This window comes from Glandiceps talaboti, chromosome 21, assembly GCF_964340395.1.
Source record: "Glandiceps talaboti chromosome 21, keGlaTala1.1, whole genome shotgun sequence".
NCBI classification, from domain to species: Eukaryota; Metazoa; Hemichordata; class Enteropneusta; family Spengelidae; genus Glandiceps; species Glandiceps talaboti.
The window spans coordinates 5,385,784-5,409,039 of record NC_135569.1 but is presented as its reverse complement, the minus strand read 5'-3'; the positions used below and the strand labels follow the sequence as shown (position 1 = coordinate 5,409,039).

Here is a 23,256-nt window from a genome sequence, read left to right as displayed (position 1 = left end):
GTTGTTCAAGTTTTAACTTAAGACTTTTGTACAGGTGGATTGAACTTTGACCTCTGTGTTTATGTAGAGGACACCATCAAAACCCATAGTCTGGAAGGTTCTAAGCAACATGTCATGATACCAGACTAAAATGTTTTCATTTTTTTTGTTCTTTTTCAGGCCAGGCCAATGTTGATGAAAGCGTTGACTGACCACCAAACAACCAAACCTGATTATTTGACGTATAAAGAAAACGACATCATCACTGTATTAGAAATGAGGTGAGAAAACATGAACTTGGCATGTGATACACTTGTCAACTGAACTTGGCATGTGATACACTTTGTCAACTGAACTTGGCATGTGATACACTTGTCAGTTGAAACTAACTTTAATTTTTTTGCAATGAATTGTAAGGCTGTTTTAAAAACATATGACATGCTTTGGTGGTGAATGGATGGATGGATGGATGGATGAGTGGGTGGGTGAATGGATGGATGGATGGATGGATGGATGGATGGATGAGTGGGTGGGTGAATGGATGGATGGATGGATAGATGGATGGGTGGGGTGGGTTGATGGATGGATGGATAGATGGATGGATGGGTGGGTTGATGGATGGATGGATGGGTGGGTTGATGGATGGATGGATGGATGGATGGATAGATGGATGGGTGGGGTGGGTTGATGGATGGATGGATGGATAGATGGATGGGTGGGGTGGGTTGATGGATGAATGGATGGATAGATGGGTGGGTGGGTGGGTGGGGGTGGGTTGATGGCTGGATGGCCGGAAGGTGATTTGATTATGCAAGAATGAAAGTTCGTGGACTCTGGGTTCATACTTAATAATGAAAATTTCAACTCACAGAGTTAAAATATTTCTTAGAAGTGAAGCCTGAAATCAGCAACAATTTTGGATTTGCTTCCAAGAAGTGTTTTGAAATTTTCATTACTAAATGATTTGATAAGGTGTCTGACATGAGAAATAGATTGAAACTATTGATCAGTTGATATAAGAGATTGATTCATTGATTGATTGATTCAATGTTAGATAAATTATGATTAATTCAACAGACCATGAATACTAAATAAGTAATGAAACACACATTTTAAAAATTATCTGAAAATGCCGCAATGAAAACCATTCTGTGTCGGTTGTGAGGTGTTATCAAAAAGTATAAAAAAAATTCCCAACAACTATTCACTGTAAATGCTTCAAGAATGTATTTGTCTGAAGTCAAGCTGAGGAAATTAATGAACAGAATAGCTAATTAAGGTTCAAAGTTACCATGGCAATGTAATGAGAATGAAATCAACCTAATGTTGATAAGATTACTACTAACAGCTGACTCCAATTCCAGCTATTCAGCTTTCAGCATTGTGTTTTATAAATGTGGTATGTTTCTAAATTAGGGAAATGTTGCGTGCGTAATGAAGGAAATTATGCAGGAAATGAAAGTTATAGTAAAGAAAGAAAAGTACCGTGTTATAATGCAGTCCTGTGGAAAAATTTAAACTGACAGAGACGTAGAATATTACAGATTGGCATTTTGTGTAGAGATTGAGAAAGATTTGCCTGTGTCTGCTTGGCACCGTCCTAAATTAGAACTAATTTGTGGTTTTAGAACACAAACAAGTTATGTCAGATATTTTCTACAATAACACAAACAAGTTATATAGTGTACAATAACATTTAGTTTGTACTGTATTAGTATGCATAGCACAGTGATGTTTAAGTTTGCAGTGAAACTTTCGGGAAGGTGCAACTGTAGACGATCTTTGATTCAGCACATTTCTGTAATGTTTCTTGGGAGGAGGGGGCACAGGAGCTCGTGAAGTTGCTAGATCACAGAGCACTACAACAACAGAGAACGACAGTGAGCAACAAAGTTACTTGAAGGTGTGCCACGGAGCATGCCAATTGCTGACTACGAGTCAGAAACATAACAAAACAAGAATAATTTAAATAATTGCGAACAAATACATATCCATGTCGATCATATACCTACCAAAGTATTTAATATCCAAATTAAGTGGGTATCTTATCATCACAAGGGCTGAGTACAGGTGATGATTTACTACCAACTGACGGACGTACAGTTGCTATACATCTGCCAACTGACAGACGTACAGTTGCATGCTACACATCGGCCATTTTGAATCTCACAATTCCTACCCACAGTTCATTGCGACCGCCCCTTTCACTTGACTTATGTGGAAACCATACATGTGTTCGTTACTTGTTGTCCAACACTGAGTGTTCTGTAGTATGGAGGGTATTGAAGATATCGTTAGTCATAATGTCATAATTCTTGGCCAGGCAGAGACCAGCTAAACCTGTATTCTAAAGCAGCTTGCCAAATTGAAAAGTAACGATGCAATATCCCATAATTAGGTCAACCAAGAAATTGAACCAGTTATTTTTATGGCGTGCCAAGATAGTAAAACTCTATTTCAGAATTCAAATTGTCAAAAAATTAAGAATGTAAATTGATAACACTTGATATAAATGTGCCCGTTGAAGCACGAAGATAGTGTAGTTTGCCTACAAGGTATAACATGTGAAACAAAATAATTAGTGACCCTGAAAAATAATTACAAGTATTTTAGAATTAACCGAGTCATAACTTAGGGGCACATTTACACATGTAGGTTTAGCCAGCCATGTGACAAAATGTTTGCATTTTGCAGATTTGATCGGAGATGTTTCAAATTTGTAACGTGGAAAGTTTTATCACATTAAAATTTGCAATTCTATATCCCTTAAGTTGACTTTGTATATAATGTGGATCCTTAGCCTTATCTTCCAAATTTTATTGACTGTGCCACCTAGGTTCCTAGCAACAAGGCCATGTCCATAGCAACAGCCAAATGATGGTGTATATGGCAAAGGTAACAAACAGGGGGTAGCTCTACTAGGCAAGTAGATAAATATTCAAAAAATGACAAAGTCACCCAGAAACTACAAAACTGAACATATCGACTCTAAAATGATGGTGCATATTGCACAGGTAGCAAGGATGGCTTGGCATGTAGATAAACACAATTGTGCTACAACGCCATTGGCGCTATTTTTATCAATGATGCTACAATATGATAATAATGACAGTTATTTGAGACAAGAATTATGACAAATTGAAACAAATTCTGAGTAATATAACACATTGCTATCATTCAAGTCATGAAACCTAGTCTAAATACATGTATAAGATTTTAAATTTAAAACCAGACTTCAATGACTTCACTTGTAGCAATGTGGTTCAATTACTTGTACTTTGTTTTCATTTCTAATGAGTCAGTATGTCTCAAGTGTTGTCCTAAAGTGAACTTTTCAGGGGTTCTTACTCTGAGGTGGTATAAGAAAATCTAATAAATGAAACATGAAGAATGAAATAACAAACTTTAAACTAAGTCAATATTATTGTTCGTTCAGTGAATAATAACGTTGGTTTTCTTCATTTACAATTTTGTTCTCTCTGTGTTTGTTTTGTTTTTCTCTCCCTATCCATGTACCACCCCACCACCCCTGCTATCATAAATGGAACATCCCCATTTAAAATTACCATAATGTAATATAGTACGGCAATTTGATTGGTCCAAAATGACATCGTTGTTAACTGAATGAATAAACATGTTTGACTGACTGACTGCCATTGTTATAGGTCTGCACATGATGGCTGGTGGAAGGGAGTGATCGGCAGCGGAAGAACCGGTATTTTTAATTCCGATAATACCATGGCATATGATCCATCGGCTCCAAGCAACCAATATCTTCATCATCACTTATCACAACAGAAACCAACCCCACAACAACAACAACAGCAACAACAACAACAAGCAATGCAACAGACATCCAAGTTTAGGATCTATAAGAAAGCGGAGAAGCCAAAATCTCCTGCTAAGCAATCTAAGAAAAAGGGGTAAGATTTCATCATTTTTATCGTCAACTTAATTTCCCTCCAAATTTTGTCCTCAGAAATTTTTGTCAGCTGCTTACCTCATTTTCCCGCCAAAAATTTGCATGTCTGCATTCTAATTTTCTTTTCGCTTCTCGGCTGACTCTTCGTTCTGAAATGCACCTGTCTGAATTTTTTATTTTTTATTTCTTTGAACTAGATTTTATTAGTCAGACATTATTTTTATCAAATTTTGTTTTCCTAATTTCACGTTTACTTCAAACACTGACTAATTGCAAACTTTTTATTTAAATAATTTTCAATAATTTTGCTGCAAATAATTTTTTTCTTCAATTTTATGAGTTTCTTTTAAAAATTTATGCCGAGTTTCTAAGCAGTTTGGTCTTCAACAGGGTTTTTATTGCTAGCATTTTATGTCAGTTGTAGGTTTTTGAACTGCATCATACAAACGTAAAGCTAGTTATGTATGTAGTCTACAATTTTGCACTTTTATGGCTTTATTTATTGAGCACAAATCAGATTTTTTTCCTTCAAATTTTTATGAGTTACAGTCTAGTTTTACATGTTATTTTTGTACAAATTATAATTTGTGAAATTTTAACAAAATTATTTTAATACACAATTTCTTCATCTCGTAAATTTTGTCAGCACTCTCATTTTTCAGTTTATTTTATGCTTAGTCAAATTATAATAGAAACAAAAAATTGATAGATTTGCCAGACGTTTTTTGAAGATGGAACATTTTTGAATGATTTAACGTATTGCAACTATATGATTTCTTTTTGGAATTGAAACAAAATTGTATTTCTGGTTTTGATATGGTTATGTCAAATTTCTCACCGAGTCTTGCTTCTTATGTGATAATTTTAGCTTGATGGGAACACTCTTAAATGATTGAACTTGTCACAAACTTCTGCAAATAGCGGCATAATTTCTGCTTTCTGTTATACCCAAATTACACCACTACATACTGCTTATTGTGTGGCTATTTCAAATTTCTCACACCTCACCAGAGTCTCACGTCTGGTGTGAAATTGTTTTGTAATTCAGAGAAGGCTGTCTGCCAAACATGTCTCCAATTTCAGTATACTGCAGGAAATATAACAGCCGATATAATGTTACAAATCATCAACCTTGTGTGGTGTTACTGGTCATGTCTCCGTTTACTTTCCGTGGATTGAATAACTTTCCCAGGAAATGTAGGTCACGGAATGATGGAATCCATAAATCTCTATTAAGGAGACAGTCTGTATGTGTATCGGTCCATGAACAGATAATGAGAGGCTAGCAATCTGTCATCTTATAGTTTACTACACTCTGTTCCCAAATCTACTAAAATTGCAAGTTTTGACATATGCTTATCAGTTTCGTTGCCATGGTTTTAAGAGCACCCTTTGTACAGTATAAAAAGAAAGCTGTCAAAAATCCCCTCCCTCCTCCCCCTCCCTCCTCCTCCAACATTTCCCTCTATCTATTCTTATGCAAAAAAACGCTCTGTATCACATGCAACACTTAGCAAAAACTACTAAAAATAAAAAATAAGATAAAATAAAACACTGGCAAAATATAAACCATCATTTAAGAGAGGCACAGTCCATATGTGAATTTTCTATTGTAATTAGTATTTTCTGTTTTGTCAGTCGATGAATTGAAAAAACCTAAAATGAAAATGTGTAAAAAGTTTGTTATTGTACATTTTACACATTTATGAATCTTTTGCAATGTAATGATTTACAAACAGACTTGGTATATGTTATTTCACATTGATTTTTTTCAAGTAGGAAGCCACAATAAAATTGTTTTATAAAATAAAAAATCTAAAATAAATACCCAATCCTCATTCACATGGCCACTCTTTATATTATAATAAAAGGTTAAATATTGTCATGTCATCCATCCATCCATCCATTCACCCACCAACACTCTCATCAATTCAGTTCATCATCAAAGCATGTAGTATGTTTTTTAGAACAGCCTTACAATTTGTTATGGTACCGATGGTATTGATTGTTTATCTGTTGTTGTTGTTGTTTCAGACGACCCCAAATCAGCCGGGATATGATTGGTTTACCTCAAGGAGAAGTGCAACACTTGGCTCACATTGGTATAGATGACAACGATACATTTGGTGACATTACATTTATTCAAAAGAAATAGTAAGTACACTTTTAATATGAGATACAGATTTCCAAAATATGTTAGATACTGAGGCAAATTTTGAAATGATTGTTTTCAGTTGCTAATTAGTAATTTTCACCAAAATTGGAGCTAGATTTGGTTATGTTACCTTTATGCAAAACAAATAGTAAGTCTACTTTGATGTTCAGATACAGATCCTGATGTTATGTGTATGTATGTATGTATGTATGTATGTATGTATGTATGTATGTATGTATGTATGTATGTATGTATGTATGTATGTATGTATGTGTGTATGTGTGTATGTATGTATGTGTATGTATGTATGTATGTGTGTGTATGTATGTATGTGTGTGTGTATGTATGTATGTATGTGTATGTATGTTGCTATGTGTGTATGTGTATGAAATTGTGTGTGTGTGTGTGTGTGTGTGTGTGTGTGTGTGTGTGTGTGTGTGTGTGTGTACAGTGATCTAATCTTAATGGATAAAGATATACATAAGATGTATATATTGTTATGAAATTATCAAAAACAATTTTCTGTACACATTATATGGTACAAAGATTCCAATCAAATTTTGGGTCCACACCCTAAAATCAGCACCCCAACACAATCATGATTTCAACCTTTTACTGAACTATTAATGGATATAATCAACCACTAATTAACATGTACAATGTCTAATTATTGCTATTTTAACAATTTCCAGTGAATATATATACTGCTAGCTGTCTGGTCAAAAAAATAGTTCTCCTGTCACCAGCTTTAATATTGGGGTTTTTTGAGCCCTTACAAAAACATCACATACCTTTTATGCCACCAGTGTTCAATTCACTTGATTTTGCAACGTCAATTTCCTCAGTTACCTATGAAAGATTCTTACAAGATGTTTATATTTCTTTTACCAGTCACCTATTACCAAAGACAGTTCAAGATAACCTAGACCACATGGACAGCACTCAGACGTCACCATTTCGACGAACTCTCACTCTACCAATCGGTAAAATGCGAGCCCCTGATGTGATAGCTGTGCCAATTAGGTCGCCACGCCGAGGCTCACAATCCAGTCTGCCGGATACAACCAAAGATGATTACGTGCCACGGATGCAGAGCCCAGAACGACTTCCAAAAAGTCAAGTCACCCATATTCACCCGGAAACCACCAGACTTGAGATGGCAGCTATTAAAACGAAGGAAGATAATGGACATGATACAGATAATTCGCTCGATAGTCCACATGGAAATTTAGACTTTGCCGCCGTGGAGTCGGCACCACAGAAACGTAAAGATGATACCGAAGTTGCACAGTTTACGTCATCAATATTTGACGATGATCTGACACCGCCAACAACTCCTTGTCCTGATAGTCCTACAGTAAGTACTCATTAATGGACCATGCTATATGAACAGTGCCCTCTAGTGTTAATAGTTAATTTTCTAGCTGCTCTTATAAATACAAGGATGGTACATTTTCAGATGTGCTGTAGAAATAAGTTGGAATGTGCATCGGGAAGACAAATTTCACATACAATCAAAATTCTTAAAATCTCTACAAGCTTCACCATATACAAGCGTGTTTCTGATCCTTTTGAAATAATAAAAGAAATGTTGGGGTCCACCCTCTTGTTTTCAAGGATATCAGTCATCTCTTTTCCATTGAGTTAACACAGGTTTCAACAGCCATATTGGATTCTAAAATCATTCAATTTTGATATCATTTGACCTCTATTTACAAATTTTGTCCCATGACGATAGATTTTTCCAGCGATTTTAACAGAGAATGGGTTGGAGTTTTCATAAACAAAGTACCAGCAAAACTTTAAACAGTTTATTTCTGAGACTTATTTCATGTTAATAACTTCCAAATGTGATTGTCTCAGGGTATAAAAAAATTCATATTCACATTTAATTTACTTAAAAAAATTTGCTGTTTTCAATAATCTTCTCCTCTTTCATTACTTAAATATATATATTCCTTCAGAAAGTGCTTCTAATCAGGGCTTGTAGTGCATCTCTTGTGAGTCAGTGGACATAAAGTCACAGATAAATAACCTTTAATGATTACAGAGAATATGACTTTCTTAAAAATAAAGTACCAGGCTGTTGAAATCCATCTCTGTGACAATATGAAAGTTTGACACTAGAGGGCGCTGTCTATGATCAGGTGGCTATCACTTGGAGTCACTGTTTTGAGTACAAGTTTGCATTTGCAATATAAATTCTTTGCTTTGTTTTGGACACATTGCATGTTTGGCATGTTTAAATGAATGACACACCGTTCTATTTTGTGCATAGTAGACTTGCTCACATCTATGGATTTCATCTCCAATGTATGTAATGTGTGGGCTTCAGTTTGTTTCTTGTGAGATAGCCGAACTAGTAGCTATTTAAATTGAAAGTCCATAGCATACAGAAATTTGTAGAAAAAAATACTTTAACTTATGTTTGAATTGGTTATCACAAAAAACAATACAAGAGATTACCTTAGAGAGATTTGTGCCAGTCTATATGCACTATGTGAGCGAAGGATGTGTAGTTCAGCTGTTCTTCCTTTGAATTAGGAGTACAGTACTTGTTTACTGTTCTTCACTATTGTTATAAACTTTTACACATTTGTTAACCCTGTGATATGTTACATTGTGTGTGCTTTTACATGTAGTTCATTGTGAAAGCCCTATGTCAGTACACAAATTCTCATCCTCATATTTGTTACAACACTGGTAATTGAGTCTTCCATTTACTAAGATAGATGCAAACTAAATCTGCTGTTCTTCAATGTGATAGCTTACACAAGTGGGTGATAACAGTTTCTCTGTTGTGCAATTCTAATCACCCTGTGATCAACATAGTGTAAACATTGGAAGTCCCAAAACAGCACTGCAAGTTCAATGGAACTCTAGATAAACTAGTTTTCAGAAACGCCTCCCTACTGAGACTATAATTAAACCAATATCCATTCAATAGCTTATCACTGTTGTATCAACATGTTGCAACAATAGTTTTAGTTTGTGTCTATCTTAGAAAACCGAAGACTCAATTACCAGGATAATAAATACTTGTAGTGTCTTTTACCTTCTTCTACCTGTATGTATGTTGTTATTTATGTAACTTTCACTGTAGATGTACATTTATTTTGATAGATATTTTTATTTTGCTTTAATGTTTCGTACCCCGTTGCAACAATAATGAGCTCGTTCTTGCTTAATATGAAGTGCACCAATCTTCAAAGTAGTCTATTTCTATCACCTCTAATGATGTAAATTCTCTTTTTTTTCCCGTTTCTCTTCCTTTAACTTGTTCTTTCTATGATTCCTTCCTTCCCCTCTTTTCCCTGACTGCTTATATCAGGAATCGTTACACTTGGTACGTATATAAGGTATACTTTATTGACTTGTGTAATGTTAATAATTAATGGGGCATAATCTGTGTTTATCTCTGTGTTTAAAAAGCTTCTGTGCAGCCTAGGAAGTTAACTCTTTGAGTAAAAGGATCAATTTGCTCCTGAATTTTAAATTTTGAGAGCGAAATGCTCCTAAAATTTAAAACTTAGGAACAAATTTACATAAAATATATCAAGCTTTAATTCTTATCAACATTCAATGTCACAAATGCAATGTTTATCTGTTGGTGCAAGTAATCACCAATGTTGTTGAATTTAATGTTCATATTAATGCAAAAAAATGATTCCTTGTCATAAAAATGGTCATATGTAAACAGGCTTCAAAATTTGTCTGTCAAATGCAGCTCAAGTTGAAATTTCACCTTTCAAATGCCTTTGTCATCACGAGACTTGTTTCAATACAGAGACCATGATCGTAGAGTGAACATTAGAATACACACAGAATACAACAGAATGCTGACAGAATCCAGAGACAGAATACATACACAATCCTTACAGAATCCATATAGAACACAGAGAGAGTACATCTAGAATACATACAGAATACATACAGAATACAGAGAGAAAGTACATATAGAATACAGACAGAATATTGTACATACGGAATACATGCAGAATACATACAGAATACAGACAGAATCCATACACAATGGCAGTTACAAAATTTGAGTGTTATGAAATCCTCAATCACTGTTTTGTTGTTCTTTTAGCATTTTGATCTTGGACCATCCCTTCTTGACGATGTCCTCAGTGCATGGGATAACAGCAAGTCATCATTTGAGAATACCTTTAGTGCTGGCTCACCTCAATCTCCTCGTAATTCAGAAAGATCATTCAAACTGGAGAGTCCACCGAAGAGACAGAACTCCAAAAAGTTAGAGAGAAAGGATTCCACAACATCTGGAACACCAGAAGTTATTCCGAAACACCCCGTAAATCCAGTTAAGAAACCAAAAAGATCGTTTCGCAAAGAACATCCAAAGAAGTATTATGCTAAACATGTCACTGACAGTCCTGTCTCATCACCCGAAGTTGAAATTGCCACACTTCCTGGAAAAGATGCAGAAAAAGCAGATGTGTCAGAGACGGTTGCTACGACAACAGCAAAGATGGAGGTTTCTTCAACATTAAGCCATGACAACGGAAGTAATGAAACTCAAGACAGATACAGGAAAAGAGACTCGGATACGGAATCCACAGATTATTTGCAGCTAATGGACAGTATGTCAGGTGTTAAAGAGGAACAAGAGAGTCAAATAGCAGCTGGTTCTGTTACTGAAACAAATGGAAGCGAGGAACAAGAGGAAAAGTCCATGTTCCAAGTTCAGAGGTCAGCATCTAAACGTGCACTGATCACACAAAAGAGTGTTGAGGTGTATGAGGAGCTCGTAAGTAGTCGGAGATCCGTGAAACGAGCACCGATGAAGCTGCCATCTCATTCTCCCCGTGACGCCTCACCGTCTAAAATTCCAACCATATCGCCAAAAAGGACTCCTGTAAGTTCACCGACCAGAACACCGTTAAGTTCCCCCGTTAGAACACCAGTTAGCTCGCCAACTGTTACACCACTTTCATCCCCAACGAAGTCAAGGATTCCAGTTGCTTCTTCAGGTCGGGCGCCGTTGGCATCACCTGTCAAAAAATCAACAACCTTCATGAGTGAGTTAACGCCTGTGTTCAGTAGTTCACCTGTTAAGACATCTGTTAGCCAATCACAGGAAAGTAAAACAGTGACATCACCGGTAAAGAATGAAGCTGAGTTACAATATGCTGATCTTCTGCATGATACATCTGGGGAAGACACTATTGACCTCTCTAAGCCAATCAAATCTTTGGAATCAGAAACAGAAGATCAAGATAGTGGGGTCACAGTGGAGAAAACATTTGACGTACAACCACTTTTGACTACAGGTATTTACAGCGAAGTTCCAGAAATGGAAGATGGTTTTGACAGAACAGATGACGTGAGAAGCAGTGCTCGTGACATCATCAAACAATTCGAACAGAAGAAGCAGCCAACAAGTGTTAAACTTGAAAAACCAGCATCGAGAACAGGTGCGGTGAGGAACTTAACAAATCTCTTAACATTCGATAAGCAAGAAACAACCACTGAATCTATGCCTATCGAAAAAGAAGCATCACCACCTCCAGTTCCCTCGCCAAGGAAAACTAGTCTACCGGCAAGGCTATCTACGGAAGGACAGGGAAGAAAGGATGAGTCTGAAATTAGTCTCAGTCCAGCTACACTGGAAAATTTATCGCAACATACCCGGCGTACAAGACGCTCAGTCGGTGAGAGGAAAATCAAAAGACGCAGTATTGGAGAATCTGACGTGGCAGTCGTGAGTGAAGCGTTAGCATTGGGAACAGGTTCTGTGGGTACGACAAGTGATGATGGCGAAGACAAGACAAGACAAGACAGGCAGATGGGCATAGATCGACAGAAGAGCACGGAAGAGGTAATGAAGACGCGACCACTTCCTGAATTACCTGAACCTGACGATAATGACAAAGATATACCACCTATTGAGCATGTAAGTAACTAACCAACATCACTAATAGCTCGTACACTTATCTCATGCATGACGCATCGTGTACGTTATTCAAATGGCTGTGCGGTGTCGTGTCTCACAAACAAGCACTCTCTGTACCTTTGGTTCAAAAAAGAGTATTTCAAATAATTTGGATTTTATCAGATTAAATTTCTTAAGTGGCTAGAACTTATTAACATTGGACTTCTTTTGCAATACTTCTTAATCTAGTATATTGAATTTGAAAAACCTTAGTTATGCTGCAAAACAAAATGGCCGCCATTGAAATCCAATTAATTGTACCCGAACACAAAATGGCAGCCACTATAGTCCAAGTGTCATATTTTTACCTCAGTGGCAGGTGTTTAAACTTTAACTGAAGTAAAAGTCCAAATATAAAATTATTTCAAATGGAAAATTCTTGCAAATTCGGCATAAAGAATCACAGAAAAATGAAATGTTGACAGAGAGTGCCCCCTTAAATAATGGATGTACTTACTGGTGCATGGCTGTTGTCTCTTAACAAACATTTACATGTACTATGGCTGTCATTTCTTTCTCAATACAAATCTTCACCTCTTTTTCAACTTCTCCATGAGCATTTTGTTTGAATGAGCTGACTAAACTTCATAAAGCAAATATGATTTTCCACCATTTCTTTGAAATAATCGAGTGTACAACAACAATAGCATGGTTGTGGTGCAAATAAAATTAATTTGCCATTAATAATTCTAAAATAAGTTTGATTTTTTACTGCCATTCTCAGACATTTCACATTTATATTTTTATAGGGAAGTTTCTAGCAAGTCATACATGTAGTTCTGTGGACACAAATTATGTAAGGGACAATCGCACATTGTCACACAAACTCAATAAGCAAACTTCGTTCATTTAAGGGGAGTGGGGTCTGGCGTTAATACAATTGCTGAACTTCATTTTCACACTTCTAATCAAATGTTGACGGAAAACTTTCACTTCTTCAATTATAACAGGTTTTGTATTTATGTCTTCTAAGTTCGAAGATGTATTTTCCAACTCAGAAAGATATCAAACTAACAATTGATGTTAAAAAAGTGGAAGATTTAAATTAAATGTTCAAAATATTCAAGATTTTTTTGAAAACTTCTGTTGAGAAAGGGGAACAATGCTCACAAAAAAATCACAGTTTCACAACTATTCCATCATACATTTGGTAGAATTAAGTTTATTTGAGTAGATTTTACTTACCATATTTTTTTTGAAAACGTGGAATGTGTCTTTGAAAGTGGCAGTAAAAGAGATTGTGTATATGCTAGTGCATGTGTACAAACGTCATAAAAACATACACTGCAGTGACACCACTACTACTAATTATTACTTACCAACTTCATTTCTAATTCTTACTGTAATGTATTGTTGCATGCTGCAGCATAATTCTAATGATGCCCAACAAGTCCCTGACTGTAGTCTACCATTGCTTGCTGCAGCATAGTTCAAAAAACACCCTATCCCTGACTACAGTCTACCTTTAGTTGCTGGCTGCAGCATAGTTCAAATGACACCCAATCAACCCCTTTGCTAGCTGCAGCATAGCTCAAATGACTCCCAATCAACCCCAGACTGTAGTCTACCTTTGCTAGCTGCACCCTATCCCTGACTGTTGTCTACCTTTGCTAGCTGCATCATAATTCAAATGACACCCAACCAATTCCCTGACTGTAATCTATCTTTGCTAGCTGCAGCGTAGTTCAAAAGACACCCTATCCCTGACTGTTGTCTAACTTTGCTAGCTGTAGCATAGTTGAAATGACACCCAATCAACCCCAGACTGTAGTCTACCCTTTGCTAGCTGCAGCATAGTTGAAATAACACCCAATCAACCCCTTTGCTAGCTGCAACATAGTTGAAATAACACCCAGTCAACCCCAGACTGTAGTCTACCTTTGCTAGCTGCAGCATAGTTGAAATGACACCCAATCAACCCCAGACTGTAGTCTACCTTTGCTAGCTGCACCTTATCCCAGACTGTAGTCTACCTTTGCTAGCTGCAGCATAGTTGAAATGACACCCAATCAACCCCAGACTGTAGTCCCCCCTTTGCTAGCTGCACCTTATCCCAGACTGTAGTCACCCCTTTGCTAGCTGCAGCATAGTTGAAATGACACCCAATCAACCCCAGACTGTAGTCACCCCTTTGCTAGCTGCAGCATAGTTGAAATGACACCCAATCAACCCCAGACTGTAGTCACCCCTTTGCTAGCTGCAGCATAGTTGAAATGACACCCACCAACCCCAGACTGATCCTTCTTCTTCTAATTCTTTTTCCATGCAGTCATACTACCAACTTTAACAGGTAAATTGGATGAGGAATCAATCATACACATGCATTGAAGCTGGTAGTGTAGTGGTAGAACTTTACTTACAAAAAACACTGCAGCACCAAGCACTGAAATACACTGTATCGATGGTCTTGACTTTTGTATTTGTAGTTGATATGTTCTCTGATAATCATCATTTCCATCAACAACCATATGACTCCCATAGACTACATCATTTCATGATTCCCATAGACAACATAAACCTGTATGAATCTCAATAGATTGCATCATCCCATGACTCCCTTAGACTGCATCACCCTCATGTACCATAGATTGCATCATCCCATATCTCTCCCATAGACTTCATCACCCTTTGTCATCCAGTCTGCAGCATCCCATGTGACTCCCATACTGTAGCATCCCATGTGATTCCCATACTGTAGCATCCCATGTGATTCCCATACTGTAGCATCCCATGTGATTCCCATACTGTAGCATCCCATGTGATTCCCATAGGCTGCATCATCCCATGACTCCTATAGACTGCATCACCCTCATGTACCATAGACCACATCAGCCCACGTCTTCCATAGCCTGCAGCATGCCATATTACTTCCATAGGATTCCATCATCCCACATGACTCCCATATAGTAAATCATGCCATGTGGTACCTGTAGACTGCATCATTTCATAACTCCCATACCCTAAATCATAATTCCATGCATATCCCAGACTAATCATGCGAGACTCCTCCCACATGACTCCCATATAAATCCCATAGACTGAATCATCCCATAGATCCCCTTTATACCATGTGAATTACAGTCAACATGATGAAATGGCTAAACACTGTTTTAGTATAACAGTATTAGTTTTTGACCACCAGACTATCCATTCAATGTTCATACTATAATTCAACAAAATAGTGTAGAAAATTACATTGGTTTCCTATTTGTCTATCATGTTTTAACTTTCATATCAATTCTAGACACTATCATGTACCAAGTTTATTCGTTACAATCATGTGAACTTCAACAACAAAAAGTGTTAAGGATGTCTTTATTCATTCAATATTTGCTCAATTTTCAAAGATATGATTTGAAACTGTTATGTGTTAAAAGCAGCCATATTGATTTTATCCAATAGCCTAGGTGTTTTTGATGCACACAGCAGACGACTATCAAAACTTAAGTACAAAGATATGCTTGAAACTGTTATAAAGCAGCCATATTGATTTTATACAATAGTCTAGGTATTTTAAATCCACAAAAATCCTTTCCAAATTATTTAGATGTTGGAAGAAATAGGAATTTAAGCTTGTGATGAGTCCATGAACCATTAAAATGGGATATTCGTTAGATTGTTGTGAAATGACCAATTTGTCAATTTTTATCCTACAAAAGCCAGATTCTGAAATGAGTTATGTACACGATGTATAAGTATTGTCTTTGAGATTCGTATTACTATGTGCTGTATTTGATGCAACTATTCCTGACATTATCAATAACAAATATGTATGCCATATTTCTGATAAAAATGGTGCCATATTTTCAGCATATTGTATTCCAATTACTAGAAAATGTGCACCTCAAAACATCCACAATAAAAATATGTGTCCCAAAAAAATTCTGAATAAACGAAATGCCTCCTAGTATCAGAAATGGTTGCTATCTCTAGAAATGATCTTGTACCAAGACCACTTGGGAATAGCTATCATTTGGCACCTTCTTGATCAAAAATGGTAATATGATTGGGGTAATTTGCATTCGACCATGAATTGAAAAGCACTTGCTTTCAGACCGTATTTCTTGTTTTTAGCACTCCTTAGTACCAAACATCAAATTTCAGAATCTGGTTGATGTTGGAACTCAGATTTTTAGATATTGTATGGATTTCTGTTGAATACCTGCATGAAATATATCTCATTAAATGTCTATTTATAGAAGGCATGTGAGTTTTCAAACGACAGCATGCAGAACATTCTAGAATGTCGAAATGATCCTCAGTGCATTGAAAAGAAAACAATCCAACCTGTATCCTAACCTGTAACTCCTATTCTTACCTACCTGGTTTCCCTATGTAAGAATGTAACGGCTCAGTTTATAATAGGGTTATACCACAGTGTTTGATTATAGGGGGTGGCAGGACCACTCTACCCTGTTTTTGGTAAATCACTGATTGTGTAAAGGCATGTTACTCTATAAATGGTTGCTCTGTTTTGAAATATTTTATTCCGCATGGCCTTTTTTTGAACCTTTTCGATCTGGTGCCTACAACTAACTTTGTAAAATTGCTCAAATGAAAAAAAATAATGAACTCTTTTTGTCCCTTTGTTTTGTCTTTCGATTGCAGTCAACATAAGCTGACCCCCTTTTTTGTAAGTTTCTCTTTATTTCCTTTCCGTTATTGCTGTCTACCTTCACACTTTGTGTCACTTTTTTTGCTTGCCTGTACCCTTCTCTTATCATCACTTTTTCTCTTGTAACTTTCTATGGCTCTTCCGTTATCTGTACATGGTAAATTCTTTGTATGTTTTATTTAACAAATACTTCTCTTTGTTCACATTCGCAGGATTATGAAATGATTCCCATTCCAAAAGTACCTCCAAGAATTCCTCTCAATCCACAATGGCCCAAGAAACGAAGATCGCGAAAAAGTTCAAGGTCACAAAGCAGCAGTAGCGTGTCATCCCCAACTAAATCTTCATCGTCAGTCGGCTCATTACAACTTTCCGAATCGGAACCAGGAACGCCAGATACGCCTCTCGCATCGCAGTCGGCATCCAATCCTTTCATTAGTACATCCAGCAACAGCTGGGATCCCAAATCAAAATTTCTCCTTCAGAAAAGTGAATCGCTAGACATACATTCTGATGGCGATTTGATTCGTAGTTCACCCGAAGAGATTCGCAGACAGTTGAAATCAGACAATGTACAGGACTCACACAAGACTGCCAGTCTTGATAGAAATTTAGTGTTAACCAGAAGCCATACAAATCCTTCTCTTAGTAACATGGCAGGCAAAGATGAGTTTAGGGACCGAAGCCAAACCACTGATGTCAATAGAAACTCTAAAAATAATAAAGATGGCTCTCCTCCTCAAAGAAGCAGGAGTTACGAAGATGTGTTGGAAGATGTGTTAGATGGAAAACTTCCTCCTGCTGAGAGTTTAACAGATGTTTTGAAAAGAACTTATTCACAGCAGCAAGATAGTCATGGTAAGAAACATGGCATCATTTCTAATGTGTTTTAGAATGTTTTACAGATCCTGCATGTTAGATTCAATTCAGTATATACTTTTGCACAAAAAATATGTAGAAATTTGCCTTGTTTATTTTTCTGATTAACACAGTTGAGAAAAATAAGTGAACCACAAAAAAATGTTTGTTGGTAAACACGGTTCTTCTCGTACAAACTATTTATACATTCACTATAATATGTATCCTCCACAGATGTGTCACCATCTCATTCAGAAGCTTCCGTCAATTCTGGCGGTTCTTCCGAAAAATTGACAGAGAAACCAGATCCTGGTGAAGGGTATCTTGACATGACAGGAAAACACAGCTCACAGGCCATGGCAGACATGGAGTGGGCAGAAAACTGTGAGGAGGTGCAACAAGTCAAGACAGCTATGAATGATAAGGTAAGCCCAGGATGTCGGCCATCTTGTCAGAATGTCGGCCATTTTGTTAGGTTGTTGGCCATGTTGTTTTCTAGATTTCTTCAGTGAGGGCAATGACACTTTGTGATATAAAACTGGAAGATAATGAATTTGAGAAAAAAAAGTGCAAAATAATGTCATATACAAGTATACAAGTATATGATTTAGTCTTTAGAACTATCAGCAAATTGGCACAAATTTCTCAGAAATGTCTTCAGACATGTTGCCAAATTGGCACCAAATTTGTAATCTCAGAAATGTTGCCAAACTGGCACCAAATTTTGAATTTATTTTCTGTGGTTGATGAGTAATACTTGGTGAAAATCTGCCATCAAAAATTGTGTATTTTTTTCAAATTTTCCAACTTGTTTTTCTTTTCTTTTTTTTACAGATGTCTGTTTCTGACATTGTAACAGCTCTCAAATGTAACAATTGGGATGTGGAAACCACAGTACAGGACATTAAAATTAATCATTTGTTACAAAATTCTCTCGGTGATGAGAGACGATGTCGGAATACTCTCAGACGATACAACTGGGATTTAGACAAAGCACTGAACTACCTTATCAATAATCCCTCACGACACAGTGAGCTGTAACAGACATCCTGATTTGCTGACAAACTCAAGACTCTGTGGTATAGCTCTGTATGGGCCAATGGGCTTGTAGCTTTCATTGTTGCCCAAGGAGGGTTTAAGGTGGCAACAGTGGATATAACAGACATCATGATTTGTTGATAACCTTAAGACTTCTAAAGATAGCTGAATATGATCCAATCAGCTACTGGCTTACAACTGGTTAAAATAGATAGCAAGAATTGTGTGATAAAGAAGAAAGCATTCCAGAAGTGGATTTAAAAAACATTTCAAGAGATGAAAATGAAGATATATAAAAATTGTGTTTTTGTATTCTTCTGTTGGGGAACTTTGATAAAGAGGATTGTTTGCCGACCAATGAAAACCATTGAGACAACTCCATACTAGACAACTACCATTTATGAAAGACTGTTTCCTATTTGCTGCTGAGTAGAATTTACAGCATCTTTGTAGATGAGTAACCAATAAGGATATATGTATCATAGGAGTCATGTGTAGAGAATGGTGAAGTTGTTTCAATCAAGAAATTGTGAATGAACTTATATCTGCAAGACTTTTGACTGCGAACATTTTCGAAGTTATCTGTTTTTAAGAGAGAAAAAATGTGTGCCTTTATTTGCCTATCTCCTTTTATATATAGATTCATTGTAACTCCTGCGAACCAACCAATAACAGACATTGTTATGAAGTTTCACCTCAACCAATCAGAGTCACCGTTACTCAGACTTTTAGCCAATAAGAAGCTGTGTTGCTCAACCGTGCTTGAACCAGTAATGGACTGTCTTACTCAACTGTGCCTCAACCAATTACAGAAACTGTTACTCAGCTGCTTCAACCAATAAGAGACAATGATACTCAATGTAGTCTATGCAAATTTTGAATTCTTGGAGGTATTTTTTTAGAAAATTTAGTTTGTCAAACAAAATTTTGAGAAATCTGAAACTCAGAATTTTGTATTTTGTACAAAGTTGTCATTTTAGGGATTAAAGGGAACAGAGTTTGCAATAATATTATTCATACTTCCTGTGCACTTTGAACTTTAACCCATGACCTGTGTCAGATTTTTTCTAACCTAGTAATGTACACAATATTTCTTGTAGTGTAGATTTGGCTGTATTTGTGAGATAATTGTACAAGTTTGACCAGCTTAAGATGTAAAGGTCAGATGCCGCAGTAAACATCCTAATTTGCTTGTAAATAAAATTTGTAACTAAAAACTTCTCTTGTGATACTGTACAAAAACCAGTCTCCTTTTGACTGTTAATCTTAGTGAAAATTTGAGATTACTAAAAATTTCATGAAAATTCCAAAATGAACTGTACAGAGATGACAGAAAATTTCATGAAAAATTCCCAAAATGAACTGTGGATTGATATTAATTTTTCCACATTGAAATGGCTAAGTGAGTATCTGAGAATATTTTTTATAAAATATCTTTTCTTCATAGTGTATCATCACGTATACTTTCGTTTGTGTTTCTAGGTGTGGTCCATAGCAACAGTAAGTTACTAAATATAAATCATCAAGAAATGCTAAAATTTGACACTGATTAATTTTTACTAGGTGTGCCAAACGTTTTCAACATTGTTGTTGTCAAATGTCACAAAGTAAAGTTATTTTTTCATGTATTTAAGTTTTACACTCAAATTAAAAAAAAAAAGTTGTGTTTCTTGATTTCACTCTGAACATGACATATATGGAAATATCATTTTCTAAGTGCTGGACTGTTAGGGGTAGGGGGCTTACATATAAAGTTGTTTAACATACAAATTGCTGCTTCTGAACTTAGAGGGCGCTATGTACAAATTGCTGCTTCTAGACTTAGAGGGCGCTATGTACAAATCGCTGCTTCTAGACTTTTAACGGGTGGCACATACAAATTGCTGTTCTCCAAGACAGGTAGAAAGTGCTACATACAAATGGCTGCTTCTGAACTTAGAGGGTGCTATGTTCAAATTATTGCTCCTAGACTGTCAGAGGGCATTGCTTCTAAACTTAAGAGTGAGCTACATACAAGTGGCTGCTTCTAAACTTTGAGGGCGCTACATACAAATCACTGCGGTAGACTGAGAGTGATATTACAAATTGCTGCTCCTAGACTGTTAGAGGGTGCTGCATAAAAGTCACTGCTCTAGACTGAGAGGGCGCTATATACAAATTGCTGCTCTAGACCTTGAGAGGGCGCTACATATAAGTTACTGTGCTTCGGCTGTTAGAGGGTACTACACACAAATTACTTCTAGGTTGTTGGGGGTACAGCGTACAAATTTATACTTCCTATAACTAACTGTACAAATTATAGTCCCAGAATGATGTTTGCAGGATGAAACTGGCAGCTAGATAAAGAGAACTGTGTATAAGCCAGTCTGGTGACTGATGGCAGGCAGAATTGTGTTTCTCCAGTGTTAGTCAACATTCCATGCAAATTGCTGTATGCAAGACTGCAGGAACAGTACACAAATGTATTTTTAAGGTATATGTCCACTTAGATGCATGTCTATGGATAATCATGCTTCAGATTTTGTCATTTGTTGACCTTTGACCCAAACTTCCCTTCTGACCTTTGACCTAAACAATTAGGAATAGTTTAATACAATAATGTAAGTGATAAGTTTGATATAGAGAGCGTTTGAAAGTAATACTGAAACCAAAACTATTTCTAACAGTTTTCTTCGACATCTCTATCTTTCATGTTTTCATTTCTAGAAAGAGTACATTTGTTGAAATTATTATAATTTTTAAACAAAAATTTATCAGTATTATACATTAAAAATGCTGCTAATATATTCGTACAGTAAACCTTACTAAAACACCCCTATCTCCAGTGATATAGTTTCTTCCTAAGGTGTTTTATTTGTAGGACTATTCTAAAAAGCTAAAGTTGAAGGGGGTATGTGTAATGCAAATAATACAGTATGTCAGCAAATTATATGCGTATACATATTCTTTTTTTTTGTACTCGGAATTTGCAGAATTAGATTTTCGTAGGTCATAAATGTTTATTTCGGTGTTTATTTCGGCCAGGTAATATGTGTTTTATAATATACCTCATGCTGTGAACTCGCGGTGGCAGACGACATCGTCAGAAGCTGCCATTTTGACCTGCTGTGAACGCGCAGTGGTCACATGACCATGTAAAAGTTGATGGAACTATTTCCCTAGGGAAATAGTCATTCTATTTTCCTATCACGTGACTGATAGATATATACCATTTACAAATATTTTACAGAGAAAATTGCCAATTTACGTATATCTAATTAAATGTTTGCATAGAGATATGTCATCACGTTACTTACATGCCAATTACATTTTGAAGGGGAAAACAACCTAACTTTCACCAATTTTTTTTACAAAAAGTTCTTTTCAGAATTTGAGCCATTTTAATTCCAATTTGATGGTGTAGTATAGTTGAATAGCTATGTAAAGTATTTGTATATTTTGGTACCCAATAACAGAATTGAAAAATGTGTACTTTCATACTGTTTCATATTTGACCTTTGAACTCAGTCATGTGACATAAAGCCACAGTTGTATGACCTTTGAACTCAGTCATGTGACCTTTAATTAAGCACCATTTGACCTTTAAACCCAATGTCACTCAACTTCTGCATACAAAGACATGGGCTTACAAGATGTCATTAGTCCACAATCTTTATTAGACATTATGTTTCAGGCAACAATAAGTTCACTTTCTTTCATTTTAAACCGTAAAGATTGAGGATAATAATGTTTGATCATGGATGTTTGACCTTTGACATTAGTTGGTGGATGGTTGACCTGTGACAGAATTATGTTTGACATTTTGTCTTGATGTTGAGGAGTTTGCCCTCGGCGTCTGAGGAAATGGGTGTTTGCCCCTTAACATCAGTTTGTGGATGTTTGACCTTTGACATCAGTTGATGGACCTGTCACATAATCATTATGTTCACCATTATACTTTAATGTTGAGGAGTTTTACTACAGTCTGAGTAGATGGACGTTTACCTTTTTTTACCCAAATACAGGAGTTTGATACTTCAAGCACCAATTTTTGAATGACTGTGGTTCTAATATGGAGAACACATAGGTTGAATGACAGTATTTGACATATACCCCTTAATGTTTGACTTTTGTCATATGACCCATAATGTTTGACATTTGACATGACTCTGTAATGTTTGACCTTTGACATGACCTGTAATGTTTGACCTTTGACATATGACTCCCGTAGTGTTTGACCTTTGACATGACCTAAGAATGAGACCAATGGCCAATACTATTTATATCAAGTTTTCATAATTCAAACTGATTTCTTTACGTCTGTTCACCTGAGTTCTGTTCTTTCAGTTTTTCATCCCTTTTTTTTAGACTTATTGAGCCAATAGTTGTTAAACTTAAACACCTGATAGATTCATGGAAATCAAACTAACATTTTTGGTAATAAACCTGCCTTTCCATACACATACAAAATTATGTCTTGGTTTTTTTATGTGAATTAGAGTGATAACGTTCTTCAAAAATAGTGCTAGTGCAGTTGAGAGGCTGAGGAGCTGGTTTATTGTGACTATGTTGTGGAGCTGTGATTTCACTTTTCTTTTCATTTTAGGATGGTGAAGAGTGAAGCAGAATCACAGATCAGAAATGTAGACACACTAGAGGTGGATGTATGCAATGTGTGTGTGTGCGCTAGGAGTGTACCGATTGAATAGCGCCCCCAATGGCCGTAGATTTTACTTCTCTGTCTTGTCGTGCGA

At 36.3% G+C, this 23,256-nt stretch overlaps 1 protein-coding gene across 2 annotated transcripts in view; it reads left to right on the top strand.

The window, feature by feature from the left end:
• LOC144451412 (uncharacterized) overlaps positions 1-22,956 on the top strand; it is a 35,392-nt gene extending 12,436 nt beyond the window's left edge. The window contains exons 8-15 of one of the 2 annotated variants that reach the window (XM_078142245.1): positions 160-260; positions 3,645-3,902; positions 5,936-6,055; positions 6,948-7,413; positions 10,150-11,898; positions 16,840-17,485; positions 17,720-17,910; positions 18,320-22,956. In XM_078142245.1, coding sequence (XP_077998371.1) covers positions 160-260; positions 3,645-3,902; positions 5,936-6,055; positions 6,948-7,413; positions 10,150-11,898; positions 16,840-17,485; positions 17,720-17,910; positions 18,320-18,526 — 3,738 coding nt within the window. In that variant the 3' untranslated portion in view covers positions 18,527-22,956. Of the gene's footprint in view, positions 1-159; positions 261-3,644; positions 3,903-5,935; positions 6,056-6,947; positions 7,414-10,149; positions 11,974-16,839; positions 17,486-17,719; positions 17,911-18,319 lie in introns of both variants that reach the window. The other variant, XM_078142244.1, reaches the window with a different exon arrangement.
• The last annotated feature ends 300 nt before the right edge of the window (positions 22,957-23,256 follow it).